This window comes from Anopheles arabiensis, chromosome 2 (genome assembly GCF_016920715.1).
Source record: "Anopheles arabiensis isolate DONGOLA chromosome 2, AaraD3, whole genome shotgun sequence".
In the NCBI taxonomy this organism is placed as follows: domain Eukaryota; kingdom Metazoa; phylum Arthropoda; class Insecta; order Diptera; family Culicidae; genus Anopheles; species Anopheles arabiensis.
In genome coordinates, this window is record NC_053517.1 from 23,410,102 (window position 1) to 23,433,412 (window position 23,311).

The window sequence follows — 23,311 nt, forward strand, 5'->3', positions numbered from 1 at the left end:
TGTCTTTCTCGAACAATTATCCGATCGATGCGCGGAAGGATTGCTGCCAGTGGTTAGTGTTTTCATTTTTTCCTTACTTTATTGTTTCGCTTCTCCGCCAGTTCCTGCTTGAGCACGCGTGGTATCTCCAGTTCGTGCAGTGCACTTTCCTCCTTGTTCGCTAGCAGGGCCACGATGCGCCACAGACAGTTGTCCATCAGTGTGCGCACGGGAAAGTGAATGTTCACCTCCTTTCTCGTCAGCCGCCCGGCACTGTTGAAGTTTGTGTACCACGGTTCGGGCAGGTAGACGGGCTGGTGCCGTACGTGCATCCGCTCGTCCGACTGTCGGTCCTTGAACACCCACGGGTGCGTAACGTACGTGTTAACCATGCAGCCCGTCTTCGGTTTGAGGGTCGTGTAGTGGATGAACCGGGAGGAGTAGTTCACCCAGTACACGTCCACCGTCCGCTCGGTGGTGTTGCGAAACAGCAAAAACGACCGCAGCACCGAATGTTCCGATCTCAGGTTTGGGTCATGCTCCATTGCTCGCCGCCAGTCCAGGCACGGGACCGCGGTTCCGCCGATCCCATCAAAGTTGCCAGCCGATCGGTAGAACGACGGAAGTAGACTGTGAGGTGTGATAAGCGGGTAAGCTGCAGCGATTGGCACAATTTACTGTCTTCGGCGAGATAATACACTTACCGTACTGGAAGTCTGGAAGGTTTTATTTCTATTAAATAATATTCATTTTCCTGCTTGAGGTGTTTTCGGAAGGAAAGGAAACTATTTCGCACAGAGCCTGCTGTTGTTTCGGGCAGACGTTTGTTTACATCTGGCATGCGATGTTTTTTTGCGCCCCTAGCACCGTTTTGACAGCTCTATGTTTTCGTTTGACATTTCCAGTTAAATTTTCAAAGGGAAGTTTTCTATGGAATTTTGCTCAAAGAACAGAGAAAGGAAAATATTTCCCCACCCCTGAGATGTGCTTCACATTGAATTTGGTTTTATTGCTCAGCTAAGATCACATTGCACTTCGTTTATTCGAAAAAGATAAAACTTAAAATGAAACAGCACTGTGCCGACGCTCCATCAACCGGTGACACCGTCCGTTACCCACGTGTACCGTTTGGTCGTGTCGTTCAGCCGTTTGGAAAGCAGGTTCAGCTGCCCGTTCGCCTCCAGCTGACTAATGATCATGTTTATTTTCGTACCCTTGCTGGTGGGCGTAGTGGTGATGGTGAATTTGGGCGAAGGCGGCGCCGGCTGCACTGGCGACTTCGAAGGCGACTTCGGCTCGACACTGCCGGCGCTACCCTCCGACGTGGGCAGCTCTTCAAACGATAGCTTTTTCAGCGCTTTCTTGGACAGCTTCACCTCCCCCGGTTCCGGGGCCGATCGGTTGAAACGATTCCTGAGCCAACTCTTCACGGGCGTGGGTGCAGCAGTTGTTCCTCCAGCCGTGTCGGGACTTTTCGCTGGCAAATCAGGCTTTTTACTGCTTGCAGGTGAGTTACTTACACTTTCTTTACTGCAAACTCCACCTTTGGTACCAACGGGCACATTCTCTGCCACCTTGCCGCAGCACGGCTTGGGTGTATCGTAACCGTGCGCCTTAGCCTTCGCGATGGCTTCCGTCTGGAGACACAACGATGGTTCCTCGTAAATTCCATCCTCCACCTGGTTCGCCGCACGCTGATCCGGCTCATCCTTCCCGTCGCCCACTGGCACGGGACAGGGTGGTAAGGGTAGTTTACGGCACGCTTGCAAGGCGGCGCATTCCTCCACCGGCCGATCAGCCACCCGTTCGATCAGATTATTCTCGATCGCAACGATCCATTCGTTCAGGTCTTGGAAGCTGGGCGACAGGAAGTGTACCTTCGAGTCGGTTTGTGTAATGATCTGGAACAGGTGCTTCTCGTTGATCTGCTCGTTCAGGCTCAGGTCCAGCTTGATGCACTTGATGTAGATCGTCTGCAGCGGCTTCAGATCGTTGTGGCTGCCGTACACCAGCAGCCACTTGCCGATCAGCCCCACGTAGTACTTCTTGAACTGGTCGAAAAACAGCCGCTTCTCCTGCTTGAACAGTGTGCCGTGCTTGGGTGACTGCTGCAGGCGCAGATGCGATGCCGGAAGCCCCCCGTACGGGCACTGGCTATCGGACGCTGCATTTTCCGGCGTCGGTGTGCGAGGAGTTGGTGTAGAAGCGAGGACTTCCTGTCCTTCGTGGCCAACCTCCTGCATGCACTCGTCGTACAGGATCTGATCGGTGGTGAGGTCGTACGAGTTTTCTTCTACCTGGCCGAACGGTACCTCGTCTGTTTCGTCTTCGTTTGGTTCATCGGGATCTGCGGTTAGGTCGTCCTTTAGCTCGACCATACTAACATTGGACGAGCTAGTGTTTGCTGCTTTCAGAGTGTTCGCTCCACTCATATCAATGTACGAATCATCCTCCTCATCATTTAGTGGCTTTTCGTAAGCGTCATCCGCCTCTTTCACATGTTTCAGTTCAACCAAACTCGGCGTACTTACGGCACCGGTTTCCAACCGTTCCAACAAATCGTCACACTCCGCTATCAATCGGGCCCGTACACCGGGAAGTGACCGTTTGCTTTGCAACACATTCAAATACGTCTCCTCATCGGCTAGCTCGTCGGTGTTCCGGGTTGCATCATCCGCCGTTGGACCCTCGCACTCTTCACACAGATAGCGTTTAACGGCTAAAGGAACAGAAACGAAACAATCACACACAAACACACAAACAAAAGGTTAACAAAACAACACACATCACAGCGATAGGAAGCACCTTACATTTTAAAAACTGCACACAATCCGCTACCAGCCCCGGTTGCTGCAATTGCATCATCCTATCCCGCTGAGCTTGGGATGAACCAAGAGACCCCGACGTAAGACTGCAACGAGAATCGCGCTTCCCACCTAGATACACCGGTCGTTCATCCCGACCATGTCCGTACACGGTTAGCACTTGACACTAAATGAACCTGCCCTCGGCCGGGTGTAGCCGTTCTGATGGAGGAACTGATTTTTTAGTTTAATGCTCCGATGGTCCGGATCCCAACCGTGCCCAGACCCGAACCTCCCGCTGAGCAGTGGCGGGCAATTTATTTTTGTCCCGCTGCATCGCGCCACATAAATAGAGGTGTTGTCGCGTATGCCTCCATGCTAAGATAGTAGGCGACGATATTGATGATGTGAGATGCTTGCGATGCTTGTTGGAGCACAATGCTCTTTGTTCGGATATAAATAGTCTGTTCTTTTTGTATCGCTACACGACCCAAGCGGTACATGAAAAGGGGGTTGTGTTGTTTTTTCGGTGTACGATTGAAAAATTATTGATAATCCATCTTTTCATCTTTTTATGTTCAAATTTGTTCTTTTGATCTCCCGAGAACGGTAAAACGAGTACTGGTCACATTTGAAACATTCCCATCTAGTACTCCACCAGCACGCCGAACACGCACACTTTCCGCACGCAACTGATTCGGCGCATTCGCGCGTCTCCATGCGTGTGACTCCGCACGCCGTGCACGATTCTCGGCGGCTCTCGGCGGTTTGCAAACTTGCTCCCGTGTATGCTCCGGACCACGGCACCGGAAAGCTCTCGCACGGGAGCAATATTAGGGAGGCCTTTTGTAGCGCGCTCAAACTTTTCCAACACCTCCCCTTTTACCGTCTTACTCTCCCCCCCTAATCCCCCATCACGAAAAACTTTCGTTTCCTGCAGGTACAGTGTACTAACACACACGTGCACAATGCACAGACACACGCGCAGCCCTCACTTGCTCACAGCATCATCTCGAGCAGCGTAGAGCAGTGTTGCTTTTTCTTCCTTCGGAAAGCTTCTAACCAAATTTCTGCCCCTCGAATCTGTACGCCAAAAGTAGAATCTAATAGCAATAGAAGCGCTTTAATTCCACGCTGGAACTGTGCTGTTGTGTGTGGTGAGAAAAACGTGTCAAATACCTTCATTCCACTGGTTGCCCTCCTCTTTGGTTTGGCCCCAGTGATGCAGGTGCAGGCGAACGAGGACACAAAGAAAGGACACTGGGAAGACAGTGGACCACTTGGTGGGGGTAAGCAGTAGTGTGCACAGCAAGTTTTTCGCGTGTGTATCTTGTCCGCCTTTTTCCCTGTTTTTTCCCGCGTGGCGATAGCGCGTCCCTTTCTTCGTCTTTTCATCGCAGCGCCCTGAAGCAAGAGTGCGCCATCATGTTTTCTGCCTTCATGGCCTCCTAGAGTAACCTAGGTGGCATAGCCACACACACAAACACACAAACACACAACATGTTACACTTGCTCGGACCGCAGTGGCTGTGACGGACGGTGCAGGGAGGTGTGTGGGTGGTGACCATTTACATTCGTGTCGTGCCAAAAATTCGGTGCTTCTGTGAAAGAAAAACGGGAACCCGCAGCAGTACAGTGGGTCGATAAATGTGTGCGTGTGTGTTTGTGTGATTTGGTGAAACGAGGCAAAAAGTAAACCGGAAAACATCACGGGTCCAAGCAACCAAAGCAAAGCGAAACTCTTTCCTCGCTGATGTTGCCTGCCTGCGGGGCCAACTGTAGAGAAAATGCGTAATTTGCTCTGCATGATGCTGTGCTAAACCATCCTAGCTTTAGGTAAGTAGACCCAGTGGATGCTGCGGTAGGCAAACGTTGCACACGCTTAATCCACTGGAGAATAAATGCACTCCCGAGCTCCTACGGCGTGTCCCGGTCCCCTTGTCCTGGTGTGGACCAAATCCAACACTGCGGAATTATTGATTAGTGCATTGTGGCACGTCCGCGGGTCCGTTTGTGTTGCCGTTTGCGATTGATTACATATGCACGGTTGGATGCATCCATCGGCTAAATGTCTACCGTCGGAGAACGATTCTTCTCCGCTTCCCGTCTAGGGTAATAACAGGTTCGCACGCATTTGCAGCATATTTTTCCACCCTTCACCGATGGCGCACCATCGAAACCATCGCCGGGAGCTGCTAGTGTTGGAAAAGTAGGCGATGTGAACGGCGTTCGACAGCACCGACCACGGGCAGCACCGACTGACATTGGAAAAGCAAAAGTGACGAAAAAGGTCCAAGAAGCCTTCACCAATAGTGAAAAGGACACGAATTGACACACTTGGGAAAGAGTCGAACAACATAGTATGCTGCTATGAAGCTGCCGGCCAATGGAGTAGCGGCAATCTACCTTTTGCTGCACTGCGTGTCAGGATCGGTGCTGAGTGAGTGTTTTTTCTGGTTTTTTTCTTTTACTGAAACGCATCTTCATGTTGATTCTTTTTTCCCTCTCTCCTGTGCTGTGTTTCTCTGCAGAATCTTCCGCCCTCCAGTCGAGCAGTCCGTTTATGAGTTTGCCGCGCAACTTTTGGCAGGAAATCTCCGTACCGTACACCGATCTGCCGAGCGATGACGACGAGCAGGAGGACGAGTCGGCCGAAAGTACCACGCACGATCCGTACCCGTTCTTCGACGATGCCAACATGACCGCGAACGTCACCACCCAGCTCGGGGCGGACGTGTATCTGCACTGCCGGGTGAACGATTTGCGCGAGCGAACGGTCAGCTGGGTGCGGCGGAAGGGTGACGAGATACATCTGATCACCGTCGGCCGGCAGACGTACAGTAGCGACTCGCGCTACTCGCTCCAGTACCAACCACCGAACGATTGGCAGCTGCTGATCCAGTACTCGAACGAGCGGGACGAGGGCCACTACGAGTGCCAGATCTCGTCCTATCCGCCGCTCGTCTACCTGGTGTACTTGCTCGTAGTTGGTAAGTGTTTCGTCCACGGCTACACACATACATACAGAGTGACCGCTTGCAAGCATTGGGTGAGAGCTAAATGGCAAACTGTTGCCGGTCTTTTCGCAGTGCCACGGGTGGAGATCATAGACGAGCGGGGCCAGGCCACGTTGGACAAGTTCTACAAACCGGGCAGCACGATCGAGCTGAAGTGCATCATCAGCCGGGTGCCGCAACCGACGAGCTACGTCACGTGGAAGCACGGCATGCGAATGCTCAACTACGACACCAGCCGAGGTGGCATCAGGTAAGGGGTGGTTCTTACAGCATTAAATTCTGCCTGTAGATATGGAAATAACGAACGGAATTCGGTCATTTCGTTCAATTATTTCAAGCTAATGAGCGAACTGCGTTGACCAAGTAGTTCAGTTCACCAGTCAGTTTATGTAAATTGCCTCTTGAACAGGAGAACGCTGAAGGTTGTCGGCAGATTTTATGAACTTCTCGTGACATGGCTAAATGAATGAACGGACGAACTATTGAACTGTTGATGTACTGTTTTGAACGAAAGAGACAAAGATACGAGTTGTTTCTGAAAGAACAGACAACACCCAAAACTAAAAGAACGAAAGAACTGCCGTTCAGTTCTTTAATATGAACGAGCTGGGTTTTTGACTCTTTCTTAAAGGAAGTGAGCTTTATGTGACGGGATTTTTTGTATTGAAACATTGAGTAAAAAGCCTTCATTCGCCTCTTTATTAAGTGATGGCTCCAACCGGCTCCGGAGCCGGTGGTGCGCTCCGAAATGCCCATCACTACTTTTTATGTGACGGGAATTGGATTCTACGGTACCCTTAGAAAAATCCAATTGGATTTCAAATCAGCCTATCCCAAGAGAGTGTCGTAGAGTTCAATTCCCATTACAAAAGGATAACTTCGCGTAATAAAGAATCACGTTAGTATTCCAAAATTATCAGAACCCTCAAATATACGATTCTCTGGATCGACAACCGGGCCGCACACAACTATGTTGTGCACCAGTTTCCTCCTGCAGTGGATCCATCCATTCTTTATAATAAAATCCCTTCTAAAAATAGCGACCACTCATTCTCATTCTTCGCGCGTTCCATCTGTGTTGCATTATCACCGGGTGAAATAATGCGCTCTCGAATTGCATCTGTCTACTTCCAGCGTCAAGACCGACCTGCTACCCGGTGGTGCGATGAGCCGGCTCTACATTGCCAACGCCAATCGGCACGATACGGGCAACTACACATGTGCCCTGGCCGACATTGCTCAGGCCACGGTATCGGTACACGTGCTCAACGGTAGGTAGAATTGTTTGGGTGTTATTTCTCTCGTTTAACGTGGGGTTCACTATCCGTTTCTAGGTGAAAATCCTGCCGCAATGCAGCATGGCAGCGGTCCCCAGTGGCAACCGTTGGCCGGTCTCATCATGTTCGTCCAGCTGCTGTTGCTCTGCCTCAACACTGTCCGGTGACTGTCGACTTCGGAAGCATAAAACTCCCACCCCCTGTGTCTCTTTTTTCCACATTTTCGTTAAAGCTTACCCCTGTTTCCGTCACATCAAACTCAATGTTTCTTCGCTTTGCCAATGGAGACGATCCAGAGCGGAGATGGAATTATCCCCAACCGAGCAAAGCGGCAACTAAAGCCACCGCATGCTACTAAACCGATGTAATATCCCCCCTCTCCACTCCCCCCCCCCTGACCCTAACATATCAATGCACACGAATGCAGTTGCAGCGATTGCATTCGCTTCATTCTACCCGGTCCCAGCAGCTGACGGGGAAACACCCTTTTCCACCTTCTTCGTACATTCTGCCTATTCAGGACTTGTTTACTTGCACACGCTCTATGCACATACTATGCTCGTACTTCGGCAACAGTAGATTAGCAATTCAATGCGACAGTTGTTACACACTGTCGGTCCATGGTTGTACTAGCTGATAAGCAAGTTTGATAAGTTTTGATACGCAGTGCATGGGTATTGGTAGCAGCACACGTGCTATTCCCAGCTGCACAGGCATCACACCCAGCTGGTGGGTGTAGTTTGTGGTTGTAGATACATAAGAAGGGACAGTCAGAAGGAGAACGAAAGGGAAACCATTCATTCATACATAACTATAATATATTTATATTCGTCACAAAGTCGTCGGCTTCGACGGAGCGGCCAAAGAAAGAGGGACCGTTTGTACCCCAAAAAACCAATGCACGTGCTCAACAACAAACAGCATTTGTTAGAAAAGGTTGTGATTAAATGGATGTGAAACATCCACCGGGTGGCGGGTGTGTGAAAATGAGGATCAAAAACAAACCAACACAATTGCGATCAGGAAGCGCGCGAATGAAAGGGGCAATGTTAGAAGACACACACGCCCCAAAAAAGGAAGAAGTAAAGCGGAAAGCATACAAAACATCACAATGATGCAAACTATCTAACCACACAGCAGCAATATATTTGTACACACGCAAAACTATTTTCCCCCACTCGTTAACTAACCATTTGCGCAACTGGGAAATTGCCCAGTTGCGCAAAACTAATCGTACCACATGTTTAGCGTAATAATAATAATAATAATAATAATATCAGTCTTCGGTTGTGATTAGACTTAATGCGTGCGAAGCATAGATAAAGCATCCCTCTCCCCCACCCTCACCTTCCCATTCCCCTTTTACCCACAAAAATTCATACAAATTATTGATGTAAAATGCCGATTTATAAATGTTCATCTACATATATATTAGCGGGTAATGTGAGGGTGGGGGGAGGATTAGGAGGTGAGGATAGGCTGCAGAAGGACAACGTTTAGGTAGGGAAAGATAAGTCGGTGTGTCTTCTCTCTGTGTTTGTGTGAGTGTGTGTGTGTGTGTGTGAAAACCCAATGCCTGGAGTCCTGTCGCTCGTGTAGTGCACGTGATGGTTTCTTTGAGTCTTTAAACAAAAACAAACAAAAAAACACTTTATATCCCATCGGTACTCCACACTTCCCACCCTTCCCTCTTTTCTCCTATATTTTGCTAAACTCAATGTGCACTAAACCTTCTATAAACCGTACAAGCATATCCCAATTTCGCATAGCTCTATGTGCTGTCGCTAGGTTACGGGCGGCGTCTGTTTTGCACATGCAAAAAAAAAAACAACAACAAAACATTACGTCCAACGGGATCATTATTGGCTAAGCTAAGAAGGCTGCGCCAGTCAAGGGGGGAGGGCGGCTCAAGCAACGAATTGGACGTAACTAATTTGTAAAAAAAAACTATCGATAACTACAAACACACTCCACTATATACATATATTTATCAACCACTAATCGCTAACCACTAAGTGTTGTCCTGGTTTTTTGATGAAACAGTATTACGAAACTCGTGCAGAAGAAGGTGAAAGATACATACATACGTCGTTGGATAGACCGATGGTTGTGGTAATATAGAGTGATGAGCAGAAGCGAAATATGCATCTCTGCAGAAAGCGTGGCGTGGGTTGATGGGGAAAGAACGAAACAGAACGAGAACGTAAAATACCCACAATTTCCGAACACACGCTAAAAAAAAAAATACAAACAGAGATTCCCCATAAAAACACACACACAACTAATATGGCGCTTATTAACTGGAAATTCGAGTGAAATTTAGCATGTAAGAGAATATATTTGTTATCTTTTAAAAAGAAAAAATAACGTCTTAGTGTTAAGGTAGCAAATACTCCGCACAGACACGAAACACACCATTTACACACACTGAATACCACTGACGTGTGTGCAATATGTACAACTAGCCGTGTTTTAATAGCTGTGCTTCGTACACCGAAGCAATAATTCGTACACACGGAATGGGCAATGTGTCCCGCTATACTTAATCCTTGCTACAAATAAACAACAACAAAAAAACCAAAACAAATAAACTAACAAAACAAAAACACTAAATACACGAACTCAACCAGGTTGTGCAGAAAGGGAAAGACACATCGCGAACATCGCAACATGAGCGAAACGGTGACGAACAGAGAAGAAAGTTGCCAATGAAAATCACACTTTGCGTCCACTTCGTCGGGTCGGGCGTCTTGCGTGGGGACTGCTTTTCTATTGCGTCCGTTCTCTTCCCCTCCCTGATAGGTAAGGAGTGGGGAAGGGAGGTTGAGGGGAGAATGGAGAGTGCCATAGGCATTTCACCCTCTCCCTGTTCTCCCTTTTCCCCCTCCTACGGCCCCCAAAATGCTAGTGCAGCAACAAAATACATAAAAACAAACAAATAACAAAACCATATGAGTGAGCCCATTAGAAGTAGATGAGATAAGTGAGTGAAAGAGGATAGCTAATTGTATCGATTTATACGAATGTAATAAAAAAGAATAAGAAAAAGAGGAAGAAACAAAGAAGGAAAACAAAACAAGGAAAAGCTAAAAGCGGGAACCGAAGTTGGTTGTGAAGTATCATTTGAGAGGTTTTATTTTTCATACAAACAAGAAAACGAAACGAAAGCAAACAAACGAACGACAAAAAATGCAAATGCTAAATGAACGAAGAGTGAGCAAAGAAGGGGAAAAAAAACAAAACAAGAAAGACAGTTTTTTTATAAACAAAGAGGTATTATTATACAACAGCGAAAAAGAACATGCAAACCGAATTGCGGTAAATGCAAAACAGAGAGAAGGAAAGAGAAAGAAAGAGAAAGGGAGAGATAGAGAAAGAAAGAAAGAGAGAGAAACAAAAAAACATTATAATAGTAAATATAAAAGAATATGGGGAAGGGTAATACACTACAATATGAGAGATCGTTTCCGTTTTTTTTTTTTTTTGGTATAACATAGTATATTGGTTGGTATGAGAAGTGGGACAAGAAAACAAAACAAAACATAAAATATAAAACAATGCGCAGTATTTCCAACTGACAAGCGAAAATAATGGTTGTGGTCCTAACGCTCTAGATATGTGTGTATGTATATATATATATATATCGAACCAGAATGAATATATATATACCGATATACACAGAATAATGAAACGAAGCACTATAATGTATAATGGTATATTGTAACTTTACATGAAACATGGCAACCTAACAATTATGAAAATGGAACAAATAAAGTATTCGAAAACTATAATCCCCCCAAAAATAAAAAGCTTCAAGATGTGTTGTTTGTGTGTGCAAAAGCGTTATTTGTTGATTTTTCATAGATTTTTAAAAATATAATTTCTTTCAAATAGTCTCTTTTACAACGGCGACAGGTTTGTGTACGTATGTATGTATGTATGTATATATATAGAGAGAGTTTATTTTATAGTTATCTGCAATAAATACGCTTGTGGTGTAAAAATAGATGTTTCCAAAAAACTTCCTATACCTATTTTGGCAAGATATTTTCCGTAGCGCCGGTGTGCCGAGTATGAGTTCGGCCTTAAATGTTCCTTTCGCATCATTTCCATTCAGTGTTTTGTTTTCCACTTTCACAATTAATGCGCTTTCCGTTACGTTCTGTTAGTTTTATTTTTTTGCATTGTTAGTTAATGTGGCAGCAGTTTCTATCGTTTTTTTGTGTGTGTTTTTGCCTACGAATCGAATGTTTGCAGAAATGGTTAGTAGGACTTCATTGCATCTATGCATCTGCACTCACGCACTACATCACACACAGCTCTTCTACAGTTTCTAGTGTGTGTGCTGCTCTACGATCAGCAAGGGGAGCAGAAGTGGGGGGAGTGGAGGAGGTGGCTTCTGTTGCTATCTGTTGCTATTAATTCAATGCATTTAATACTGTTTACTGGTTGCTTTGTTAAAGTGCGCTTGTGATTTCTTGTTTTCTTCTGCTCTGTTCTCTGTTCTTTTGCCCATTGCACTCTCACTACTATTGGGGATTAGGGGACGATCGACGGATCGTTTTTGGGAGGAAAAGATAGATAGATATCAAAAATAGAGTATAAGAGTTATCATTCATATTCCTGAGCCTCCAACCCCCTCCCACCCAACAAACACAACCACAGCTGCTTTTCTACCTACTAACTGCACCCTGGCCTACTACGTTTGTATCTCTTGTTTCGAAATCCATTTCCACTCTGCAACTAGTACTGCATGTGCATGATGGCTTGCTTTGTTTCACGCGCTTTGTAAATGCATTATGTATGATAAGAACATGTCTATTGTGTTTCACTTTCTTTTTCCTTTTTTGTTATCCTTTTTTTTGTTTTTTGATGAGCAATTCGTTTCGACAGTGCCTGGTTTGTGTGGTGTTGTTTTACTATTTCACTTTCATTCCTTCATTTTGTATTCTCTGTAACCAGTTTTCCTTTTTGTTCCTTTCTTTTCTGCACTTTTCACACTTTTCATCGAATCACGAGCATTATGAGCAATTAAGGTAAAGTTATTAGTGTTTTGTTTTCTTAGATAAAGAGGGGGTTTCTTGTTTTGGCAAATAGTTGAGGAAGAAAAAAGAGTTTTTTTTTGTAGTTTATGTTAAATATACATATAGTTGATTGGTTGGTTGGGGTAAGTGTGTATGTGTTTTCATTAAAAAGGTGAACAAACACACACAAACAATCACACGCACACACATTCAAACACACGCAAGAAGAAAAAAACTGTCACACACGCACACACACACACACTCAAAAACTCGATACAAAGTCCTGGGCACCCAAGCAGGGGGAGATTGAGGGGAAGAAACTACACCCCACCATCCCAGTGGGGGAACAAGAATAATGAGATTAGTAATTACTTAATTGCTTTACAGTAGTAACATTAGATGCAGTAGTAGCAAGAAACGTCTAAAGTGTAGATAAACATGTTTTCACTCTTAATTCATTGTCGTTTGCGAACGCGAAAGCAATTCAACCCAGCACAGCCCAGCGGAGCCCAGTCTGGGAGCAAATGGGGCCTAAATCGCACAAGCGCGTGAAAAAGAAAGGCAGATATAGATGAGGGAAAAAGGGGCATGAAAGATAAGTTAGATTTCTATTGTCTCGTAAAACGATATCACGAAAAGCGTGCCTTCTCAGATGCATTAACTGCAAACACAAACACCGATGCACAACGCAACAGGAGGGACGACTACAACAACAAAACTACTTGTGACCTTTGACCTGACTAGTCCTTTTTCAGATGGAAGCTCCTGGTGGCGAGACCACTGTCCGCCATTCGATGTGCTCACATTGTGGACTGTTTATCAATTTTGTTGACTGAAACTAAGGACAAACCTGTTCTACAAAAAACTCTGACGGGCCAAACACACGTTGTCATTTGATGACGGGCCGGAAATGGAGTACAGTATGGAGGAGTTAACGACACGCAGTGCACACGAGAGGTAAGAGAGATATAAATGGTACAATGAAAAGCTCCATACGCTCCATCGTTGGTGACCCTTTTCTTTTTTTTTTTTTGCTTGTAAAAAAAACATTGTTAACAAATCAATTTAAAAAAAAACGCTTAAAACAACTGTTCTTACACAGACACGATCGTGAGAGGCGGAGGTTTTGGTTGCAAACCGGGACACGGGCGGGGGGTTCGATGGTGAGCACGAGGCATGCTTCTGTTTTACGCACTTCATCACAGAGAATGGCATTATACGTCCTAACTTCACGGATCTTTCGCTTCTACTACTACTACTACTACGCTCTTTTCGGTCCTCTAAAACAACAATCTACAGCTCAGGAAGGTATGCTTCAGCTTACCAAAACCTAGTGTCCGCGGAGTGCGTCCACGCTAACCCTCTCTCACGATTTCTCTTTGTTCTAGCCATTAGTGGGTTAAAATTATCTTCACTTCTTCCGCCTACAGATAAGAAGAAAATGCTACAGATTAAAGGGGGATTATATGCGTTAATTGGTGAATTAAAATCTAAACTCATCCAGAGTAGAATTGCATTGCATTTGTGTACGAGAATCGATAGTGAGGTTTCCCTAGGGCAAGAAGCGTTGACGGCCACGCGCTACACCACGCCGTTGCCCGTCACTGACTTTATATAACGGTTGTATATATATGATGGTTTGTATATGATTATATGGTGTATACTATTTGCGTTAATACAATTACAACTGCTGTCTAGCAGCGCCCGCACATCGCACCCCGCGGGAGCTACTTCAACAGAAATGAGGTGAGCGATTAAAAGAGGGGACAAGTGGGGCTTGTTACACCACGGCAAAAATAGTACAACCTTACGACCAAAGAGTATATCAGACTTAATTGTTTAACGATGGAAGCTTAATTCATTGTTTGCTTATACTTTTAGATGATTATCACTCGCAGTAATAGTAGTAGTAGTGGTAGTGATAGTATTGATAGCATTGTTAGCAGCGTTATTAGTAGTGCTAGCGGTCATAGTGTTGTTGTTGCTAGCAGCATTATTTGGCATCACGGTAGGCCACGCTATCTTTGCGTCGATCCGTTTGTATGCTATCATAAAGTGTTTCCCTTTCGCCGTCATCCGGACATCCTGCGGACATTCGGTGTCATGTAGAAGAGTTTCTGTCGAAAAACCGGAAAAAATTCAAGCAAATACAAATATATTGTAAAAAGCGCTAGTGCGAGTTGAAGTTAGCTGCATGCTGCGCTGATCCAGCTTACCTTCACCGTCGATCAGCTTAAATAGTCCATAATCTTGGGCATTCGTTATCCTCGCCTTGTGAGCAATTATCCGACAGACTTCCTTTGTCGTGGTATGCGGTCTGATTGGTAGCGTTCGCGTCTGGATAGAACCGTTGTACTCATCCGGAATGATTACGCGTAGCACCGAGGAGCAGTTTGGCATCGTAGAGGAATCCCACTGCACGTAAGAAAGCATGCAATCAATAGTAAGACACTTGCAAGGTGGTACACAACAAACACTTACATCTAATGTCGATGTTCCTTCCTGCTCGCTGAGGCTAAAGTTCTTAAGCACGTGGACCGCACTGCACAGGGCCGTTAAGTAGTAGCCAGCCTCGCCGCTCAGCAGCGACGGCTGCAGCAGACCCCACATGTACTCGGCCTCAATTTCAGCACCGATGAAGCCACAGTGTGCCACGACCATCACCAGCACCGGCAGGAAGTCGTCCGCGCTCAGCTGCTGCCCGTTGCAGCACGTCGTCGCTTCGAAGATGGTCGACACTGCGGCAAGCAGCAGGTCCAGCTTGGCCAGGGGCAGCTCCGCCTCCTGCAGACGCACAAAGAGCGTGGCAATTTGTCGCATCGCTGTCGGACTCGGCGGTATCACATTGCCCTAATAATCGAGATTCGAAAAGCGTCAGCAACGGGCTACACCAACGGGCGCCCTTCACCATCCGCGGATCGTTCTACTTACCTTGATCCCGAAAGCAAGCGGACCGCGGCCCGCCGTAGAGCGCACCTTCTCCACAATCAGCTGTATATCGCCCGACTGGCTGTAGTAATCCACGAACAAACTGTACAGATGCTCGCGCAGCGGCAGTATCACCAGCCGGTGCATCACCTCCTCCAGTATCGAGTCCAGGTTAAGGAACTCGTCCGGCTTTAGCTGAGCCCGCGCTTTCTGCACCTCGCCCGCGAAGTCGCCCTCGCCGTGCTTCACGAGGTAATTCTTCATGCCGGACATGAACTGGCGCATGTTGCGCATCACCACCTGCGGATGGGGGGCCGCTTTCGATTCCTTGGTGCAGGCGATAAAGTTGCTTATGTTGCGCGAGAACGTTGAGTCCGGCTTGTTCGCTAGGTAGAAGGCGTACGTGGCAATCGATTCGCCCGGACCACTGTGGGACGATCTGTTGCGTGGATGACCTGGAAGAGAGAAAAAGATGGGAGCGCATGGAATAGAAAAGATTAGATGAAGTTAGTATCAACGAATTAAACCACTCTACGCCTATTTCCCATCCCGCCACCAATAGAAAATATATACCTCGAACAAGCTTCTCTTCGCAGCAAGTGAACAGCTTATGTACCAGCTTTTGCCACATGCCATCGAATCGTGTCGTTTCGTTAATTTCTTTGCCCTGATCCAGCCGGCTAAATATCTTGCGATATCGCCGCTTCTTCACCAACAGCGCCCGACCGCGCTCCTCCTCGATGTGGCCCACGTTGATGATGATGTTGCCCTGCTCGTCCAAACCGAACAGCTGCTCCACGTCCGCATCGTGCGGCACGTTCGGGTCGAGCGGGGCGCCACTACACTCGTCGATCATGATCGTATAGTCGGAAAGCGACGAGGACGAACCACACTCGTCATACTCAACGCGACACCAACCGTCCAGCAGCAGCACGGAGCAAAACTTGCCATCAGCTGCGGCGATCGGTGGTGCCCGCTTGCACGGATAGTCACACTCCGGCACCGGCAGCCCGTCCTGCACGCCGAACGTTCCACCCAACAGTCGATCTAACCGGCCGCCACCACCACTACCGACGGTGCTGTAGCTTAGAGCCTGCAAACTGTGGCTCGCCTGCCAACACTTCACATCTTCGGTGGCTGGACGCTTTCGTGCAGCGCGTGCATGCGACTGCCACTCAACCCGGGCGGGGTTTTCTAGTTGGTGCCGCTGTTTGCCGACGCCGTTCGCGGCGACTGCCCCGTTATCGGACCTAGCAGCACTAGCTAAGCCCGCTTTCGGCTGTCGGCATTCACCTTCGTGGCGTAATGGCGTTGACGCAACGGCAACAACTATCCCCTGCGCTGCTGCTGCTGGCCCGTGAACGATGTTTGCCGAGGCTTTGGGACCAGATCCATCACTGTCGGCCGACGCCCTGCCTCGTTTACCTGCCCGCATGGCTCGAGATCCGTATCCGCATCCACTCGACGACGAGGGCGACACGGCAGCCCCTTCGACGAAGATGCAATTCATCACGGTAGCTTCATTCCGGTTCACGTATCTTGCATGTGACCACCTTCTGCACCACCGCATGGCAGATAGAGAAACGATTTTTGCCCGACTGCACGAAACGGCGGAAACGATAGTTTCTCATTAGACTGGCGAAGAGACGAGCGCGTGCCTCGTCTCTCCCTTTTTCGGAAGGATGGGATTCCGCTTCGTCAAACGGGACACAGCGGTCTGTGGCCGTTGGGTGCGTGTCCACGCGCAAATGCCCACAAAAGGCTACGCTATTTCCGTGCGCCCGATCGCACTAATCGCACCGTGATCGATCGAACCGCTTCCCATGAGCACTACAATCGAACTGAGCCTGACGCGCATCAGCTTCCACTACAATGCTTTCTCGCTCTTCGGCTTTTTGTTTCCCCCTCTCCGCCGTGTGCCATGTGTCCTTGTCCTTATCGTGCGTAGGGAAAGAAAGAAAGTGTCAAAGTCTTCACTTTAACCGCCGGAGCCGACGCCGCCGCCGCCGCACGCACACAAATACGCACGGAAGGGCGCCGATCATCCCGGGGCCGATACGCACGAGAGCACGATGAGTAAAGAGCGACTCATCAAGTTCACAATAAATTACGCATCCGCCTGCATACATTTACCGTTCGTTTGCCCTTTTCATTCGCTGGCCATCCTGCCCCTTCCCCGTTGCACGACAACCATTCCTAACATTGCAAACGCACAGCCGGATCTATTCTAGAAGCAGGTCCCGAAATAGGTGGCTGCTTCAAGGCCCCACCCACGCCCGACCCGATACGCAATAAACCCCATGCAAATAGTGCATTATTTTACACGTTTCAAGGCAAGTCAAGGCAAATAAACAAACCGACCCACTCCAGCAGCAGTAGCACCCATGCTGCACACGCCTCAGCCGCCCACCGCCCTGCTAAGTAATCATTGTGCAAACAGAGCCAGTGCCACTTATCAGACGCTTCGATGAGTGTAGCGTTCCGGGACAGCGCTAGCAGCCGCACAGCAAAAGATAGCGGAAGAGCATGAATAATATGGTAGCACACACACACACACACAAACACCCGACCTCCCCGACCGCTGCTGGCCTGGTATGCTCGGCCGGGGCCCCGAAGGCTTCGTCACTTATCGGGCACCATTACTCTCGGCCACCACCGATGCGCCGTGTTGATCTCATTACAATGTATGTCAGACACCGACCACCGATTCGTCAAAGGATGCGAGGTGGCTGACGCAATAAACCCGCTGAATTCAACAGCCAGTCGGTGGATTATGTAGGTTACGGTAAAGCAACATTGCCAACCCCTTACAGCATCCGGCAATGCATGAGAAGCGTCCCACCATCGCACAACATGCACGGGTAGCAGTTTAATGCACGACACACCCGCACTACCCGTCCCAGCCGCCCGCATGCTCCTAAACAAACTACCATTTTGGGCATTCAAGTCCAGGTAGAGTATTGGCACGGGTTTTACCCCCTGTCCGGAACACATTCACCTAAGTTTATGGAAAATTCCCAAACTGCCTAATCGTGCCCAAATGCGATAGCTTGAAAAGCTGTCCTTTTCTTGTCCCATTTCTTTTGTTTTTCTTTTCCTGTCCCGTGTGGTTGAACAGCTCCTCCTGACTCCTGGTTTTACAGTTTCTGACAAGCACAGCCCCTTTCTACATTCTGCACTGTGTACTCACTTTATATCGAATGTACTTACATAAAATTTCCCGATCTCGGCAGCTACGCGATCGCAATATTGTAGCTACTTTTTGCTGCGACTGTGGTAACTGGTGCTGCTGCCCGTCCTTTCGGTAGCGAGTGTCTTTGGCCGTCGAGCCGCAGTGGTCGTAGCTACTATTGCCCGGTGCTTCCATCGAAGATTCTGCGAACACAGTAACAGTTACAGCTAGGTTCGCACTGCCACGCACCGAAACCAAACACCACTTACGTTCGTTGGGAAGGAATGAGTCCCACTGGGAGCTGTCCCACGGTTCCGAAAAGACGGTCCCATCGTCCGAGTGCGCACTATTGATTGCAGATGACGCATAGGCTTTTTTTTGGTAGTGAATGAAATTAACAAACGCACACAAAGTAAGAAAAACGATGATTGATGCGTAATAATACCTTCCGCTACCGTTACATACCATTAGCCTGCTTCTCCACATTATCGTACGCCGACTTCCGTTGCCCTCGGTGTCCTAGGGTGCCGAACCCTGACTCACCATTCGCACCGATGCCGCTATCGTTCGCCAGCAAACCTTCCAGCAATCTTTCCGATAGCTTCAAGGCAGGAAGCTTCTTGGCGATTATCTGGTGTATCGTGACCGGTCGGCCCATGCCCATGAGACTGTCGGTACTTTTTTGCAGCGATTTCGCGGCCGGCTCAATGGTTTTCAGCGACGCGGTGGGTGTTTTCCACCGGATGTCGGAATCGTAATCGTTCGTCCCTTGTCCGCTGCTGCCGCCCGCGATGCTCAGCGCATGCATGCGCACGCCCGACAACATTGAGTCGTTCTTCTCCAGCGCCAGCTCGTCCAGAGAGGCGGCAAAGTTGTTCTGAAAATGTTGAATGTCGTATAAGCAAAAACAACTCCGCTCCAGCTCATTCTCAAGAATGCGCGCACGTTACTCACATTCACATTGTATCCGTTCCCGTTGCCCCATGGATGGCCCGCCGAAGGTAACGCATCGTCATTGCCAAACAGCTGCTTTGGTGGTTCCGAGTGGCGCTGACTACTGTTGGACGAAGCCAAACGATTTAGCGGACTGCGCCGGATGATGGTGCTCAGAATGTCGGCAGGATCGGCATAGAACGGGCTGGTTTGCTTTTGCTCCTGGCCCGCACCACCCAACGCATCCTCCAGCGTTACCGGTGTGCCCACGGGCGTGGTGTGAGAAATGTTCATGCACGAACGTTGCCGCACATCGGTCAGCACCGACCGACCGAACCGGCCGTCATCCTTCGGTATTGGGGAAAACGTTTTCAGCGCAACCGGTGGACGGGCACCGTGCCGATCGGTCGGGGTGCTGGCCCGATCGCTTGCCGAATCGTGCCCGCCCATGCCCACGGCAAGATTGTCCACGGAGTACGTGTGCGCACCGTGTGCGGCCGGGCCACGGTAAGAGGTGAGCTTGCCCTGTCTGTAACTCATCGACTCTATTGATGGTGAAACGAGTCCTTTGAGAGCTGAACCAGGAAAAACAAAGATTAATGACTTAAATTTTACATCTGTTTTCGGAAACCTGTTTGTGAAAAGACACATACTTAAGTCCTCGTGCCCAAATATCCCATGGCGCTGGCCCAGCAGTGACCGGCGATCGCTTTTGGTAGCGTCCTGTGACCAAATGTCCTCATAGTCACTTATTTTATCCACCAGCGTACTTCTGCAGTAAACGGAAGGTGATTCCAAAATGTCCGATTCCTAGCAAAAGCAAACACAAAAAAGCAATATTATATACACCGCAGCGTAAAATAGCAGATACAACACGAACCTGATAATGCTTTGACTCTTTTCGTTTGTTGCGGCGGCTGACGCGAGTGCTCGTCGGTACGCTGAAGCTAGGATGGTCGTGCTCCTGGTGTTGATCGTTGGACTGTGTCGTGGCCTGCTTTTCCACACCATTGTCGGCTACATTGTCGCTGTCACAATACCACACAGTGTTGCTAACCTGCGAACCCTGCACATTCAAGATCAAGAAACACATTGGTTATTGTCATCTGAAACGAGAACTAAGAACCGTGGTTTGCATACCGCAATGGTGGAAATGCTGGCCGGCAACACTGCCGGCTCTCTGCGCTGGAATGATGTGTCTCTGGTAGGAAATCCCGTCGTCGGTGTAAAGTCGGTATCTTTTTGGAACGTAAAGGTAGTTCTCTCGACCGTCGGACTGTGCTCTGCTATTTGCAGCTTAATACGTCTCGCTGGTGGTGCCGGTGGACTCCTGCAAGTGGGAAAGATATTACTACACCATCGTCCAGTTCGTATCTGAAGCATCCCGAACAGTACGCCATACCTGATCGGCTTAATGTTGAGCGTGTTCGGTGGCGTGGGCCTTGGTGCCCGCGGTTTCCTTTCCAGCGTGCCGGTAGCGTTGAGCGCATCATCCGGCCGGCTCTCCATGGACGACGAGGTGGAGCTGGTCATCTCACCGCCCGTGGCTTCACCGTTCGAATGACCGGCACCGCTACTGTGCCCCAGTATGTTAGCGTTGAACAGCTCGATCTGCTTTTCCACCTCGTGCTGTGCCGCCGTGGGCGAAACGATTTGCTGCTTGCGTGCCTTGAACGTGCTCGTCTTCCCGATGATGCCCGTCTGGTGCTGGTGCGGGTCCATCGGCGACATCATGATGGCACTGTCGATCGATTCTGGACTGAGCAGCGTCTGCCCGTTGCTTACCGTGAAGCTGCTCAGCGTCGAGAACGTGTCGGTGGGCGTTTCGCCGAACGCATTCACCATGCCGCCGGTGCCGAGCGAGGTGCCACCGGTCCCGACCGACGCCGCATGTCCGACCGGGGTGTGATTAAGTACGGATATGCCGAGCCCGCTCGAGTGTGTCGCCTCGGACGGGGTGTTCATGTGACTAGAGGTGGCGGACGGTGTTGTGCCGGGTGGTGCCGGCCCGGTGATTGGTTTCGGTTTCGGGGAGCTGGCCATCGGGTAGCGCCAAAACTCCTGACCCAGCAGGGCCAGCGACGACAGCTGCTGGCGGTTCTTCGCCTCCCGCAACGCAACCGGAAGGCAGAGCTGTACGGGCAGCTCGTCGCAGCACTGCGTGTAGTGCGCAATCAGGGCGGGTATGGAGTCGAACTTGAAGCGGGAGCTTTCCAGGCTCAGCTGCCCATTGTTCGACTGGATCAGATAGTGTTCGATGTACGGTCCTGCGTTCGCCGGCAAACGCACCGAAACGGCCATCGTTTTCGACTGACTAGAACCGCGCACGATGAAGGTCTAGAAGAAGAAACAAACAAAAAAAGCATTACATGTACATACGGTAACACCCAAAAAGTTTGAACGCGACCGTGTCCTACCCCTTCCTCCTTCCCCTGGAGCAGATGGATTGCGCCGGACCGTTGAATGCCCGGCAGGAACCAGACGGGGTGCGAGCGAAGCAACCGCTCCAGCAGGCTCATGACGATCGCCGTGTGATTGGCCGAACTGTTCGATTCCTGCGACTCGTCGCTGGAAGTTTCCTCGCCCTCCGCCATAATGCCACCCTCCGAGCTCGATACCAGTGATGTGTGGGACTGCGGAAATGCCAAACAAACGCCGCATTAAACGATTAAGTTACACGATTTACAGCGCTCTTCGAGTGCCTACCTCGTACAGCTCCTCCTGCGAGAGTTCGCGATTGCTCGACAGCAGCGGCATCATATCGTCGTCCATCGTTTCCACCTCATGCTGCTGTACGCTCGTGTGCAAAGCGCTGAGCCGCTTCTTTGCCAATGCTAGGGAGGATTCTGGAGGTCTGCCGAAGAGGAGGAGCGTTAGGCGCAAGTTTGCAAGCTGAGCGACGCTGAACACGCATCCACAAACCATACCAACTTACCCTTTCGAAAGCCGATTTCCGTTGTTCGCGCTGTTCCCGGATGTGGTTTCCTGCTTGAACTTGGTCACCTCGGCGTATCGTCGAATCAGCGTCGAGCAGTCCCCACTGTCGAGCTGATCGCGTCCATTGCCCGCTGCACCGCCATCGGGATTGGGCAGCTTCGCGGGCAGTGAAATCGGGCGTCCAAGGGCCGCTGCCGCCGCCGCCGGTGACAGATCGGAGCCACCGTGCGTCAGGAGATTCCGGTTCAGCTGACGGGTGGTGACGTCTCGGCTGTGGTAGAAATCCCCGCCAAAGCTGTCCACCGGGATGTCCTTCCGCTCGTAGCAGTTGTCGTCCGTTTCCGATTCCATCACTGCTCACCAACCAAACACACACACACGGGCACGCACAAACTCGGACGTCCAACAACGGCAAACAAAAAAAAACCGGGTGTCTCGATCGTTGCTCACCACTCTACTCTACCTCCCACCGCTCGTCCAGCGAGTAAACATACACACATGCGTTCCTGCGATAGGGAAAAGCAAACGTAAGTGCATCGGACGGATTAAACCCCCAACGCGACAACGATTTGTGCGCGCGCCCTCTTGAACACGCGCTTGCTTTGCGCCGAACCGTTTTCAAGCGACGCGAATGGAATTCCCCAAATATGATCGGTCTGCCCAATTGCAGCGCGGGTATGGCACATGCATTCCATGGCAGCATACGTATGTAAACAACGCGTTTGATTGGTTATTTTTTTTATTTTTATCTTCCCTGTCGCGCAAACATGCCCTCCGGTGCGTGTTGGGTGATCATGTGGATGATGCATCACACACGTTTAAGAAGAAATTCCAGCGCCGTCTGATTCACGCGCGCGTCTTACCCGTTTTGCTGCATGTGTGTGTGTGTGTGTGCGTGTTGAGACAGCCGAGTTTTTTTTAACTTTCGATAAGAGCACCCAAGCAAAGCAGACCTTGCTTTATTATTTGGTTTCGGTTCGACAGCGAAGACGGGAGATGGTAACCACATTCCCCCAACCTCCTTCACTCCTCAAACAATCACACACAAACACATGCAGCACGGGGCATAACGGCGACTAAGGAGGGGGAGAAAAAAAAGTATGCTTTTGAAATGCTCGCCGTAGCAATGGCAACCAACGTGTCGCTCTACTCCCGCCCCTCCCCGAGCTCGGCTGTTTGATTGCCTCTTTTACTCAATGAATGATGCACATTTATATTTCAGCGTTGTCGTCGCGAGCTT

General features: G+C 49.3%; 4 protein-coding genes across 6 annotated transcripts; 1 reads left to right on the forward strand and 3 right to left on the reverse strand.

Annotated features, from left to right (window-relative positions):
• Window positions 1-53: 53 nt before the first annotated feature.
• LOC120896840 (protein Vhl) lies at window positions 54-936 on the reverse strand. Its single transcript, XM_040301324.1, has 2 exons — window positions 684-936; window positions 54-609 (listed from the first exon to the last, which is right to left on the reverse strand). The coding sequence occupies exons 1-2, from the start codon at window positions 818-820 to the stop codon at window positions 63-65; spliced, it is 684 nt and encodes a 227-aa protein (XP_040157258.1). The 5' UTR covers window positions 821-936; the 3' UTR covers window positions 54-62.
• A 31-nt stretch (window positions 937-967) lies between these two features.
• Window positions 968-3,549, reverse strand: LOC120896838. Its single transcript, XM_040301320.1, has 2 exons — window positions 2,790-3,549; window positions 968-2,698 (listed from the first exon to the last, which is right to left on the reverse strand). Exons 1-2 carry the CDS (start codon window positions 2,842-2,844, stop codon window positions 1,071-1,073), a joined length of 1,683 nt encoding a protein of 560 aa, XP_040157254.1. The 5' UTR covers window positions 2,845-3,549; the 3' UTR covers window positions 968-1,070.
• Window positions 3,550-3,661: 112 nt separating this feature from the next.
• On the forward strand, window positions 3,662-9,428 carry LOC120896839 (zwei Ig domain protein zig-8). Of its 2 annotated transcripts, none has more exons than XM_040301322.1 (6): window positions 3,662-4,619; window positions 4,924-5,223; window positions 5,315-5,773; window positions 5,873-6,050; window positions 6,935-7,071; window positions 7,135-9,428. In XM_040301322.1, the coding sequence occupies exons 2-6, from the start codon at window positions 5,154-5,156 to the stop codon at window positions 7,242-7,244; spliced, it is 954 nt and encodes a 317-aa protein (XP_040157256.1). In that variant the 5' UTR covers window positions 3,662-4,619; window positions 4,924-5,153; the 3' UTR covers window positions 7,245-9,428. The 2 variants fall into 2 exon arrangements, with proteins under 2 accessions (XP_040157256.1, XP_040157257.1); XM_040301323.1 differs by having other exon boundaries at window positions 3,662-4,072.
• Window positions 9,429-11,007: 1,579 nt separating this feature from the next.
• LOC120896836 (protein sprint) lies at window positions 11,008-22,534 on the reverse strand. Of its 2 annotated transcripts, none has more exons than XM_040301313.1 (14): window positions 22,070-22,534; window positions 21,841-21,988; window positions 21,552-21,767; window positions 20,537-21,471; window positions 20,275-20,464; window positions 20,015-20,200; window positions 19,788-19,944; window positions 19,156-19,709; window positions 18,667-19,078; window positions 18,471-18,572; window positions 18,240-18,404; window positions 15,033-15,484; window positions 14,318-14,951; window positions 11,008-14,218 (listed from the first exon to the last, which is right to left on the reverse strand). In XM_040301313.1, exons 1-14 carry the CDS (start codon window positions 22,420-22,422, stop codon window positions 13,971-13,973), a joined length of 4,752 nt encoding a protein of 1,583 aa, XP_040157247.1. In that variant the 5' UTR covers window positions 22,423-22,534; the 3' UTR covers window positions 11,008-13,970. The 2 variants fall into 2 exon arrangements, with proteins under 2 accessions (XP_040157247.1, XP_040157245.1); XM_040301311.1 differs by having other exon boundaries at window positions 14,318-14,516; window positions 14,583-14,951; window positions 18,240-18,572.
• Between the last annotated feature and the right edge of the window lie 777 nt (window positions 22,535-23,311).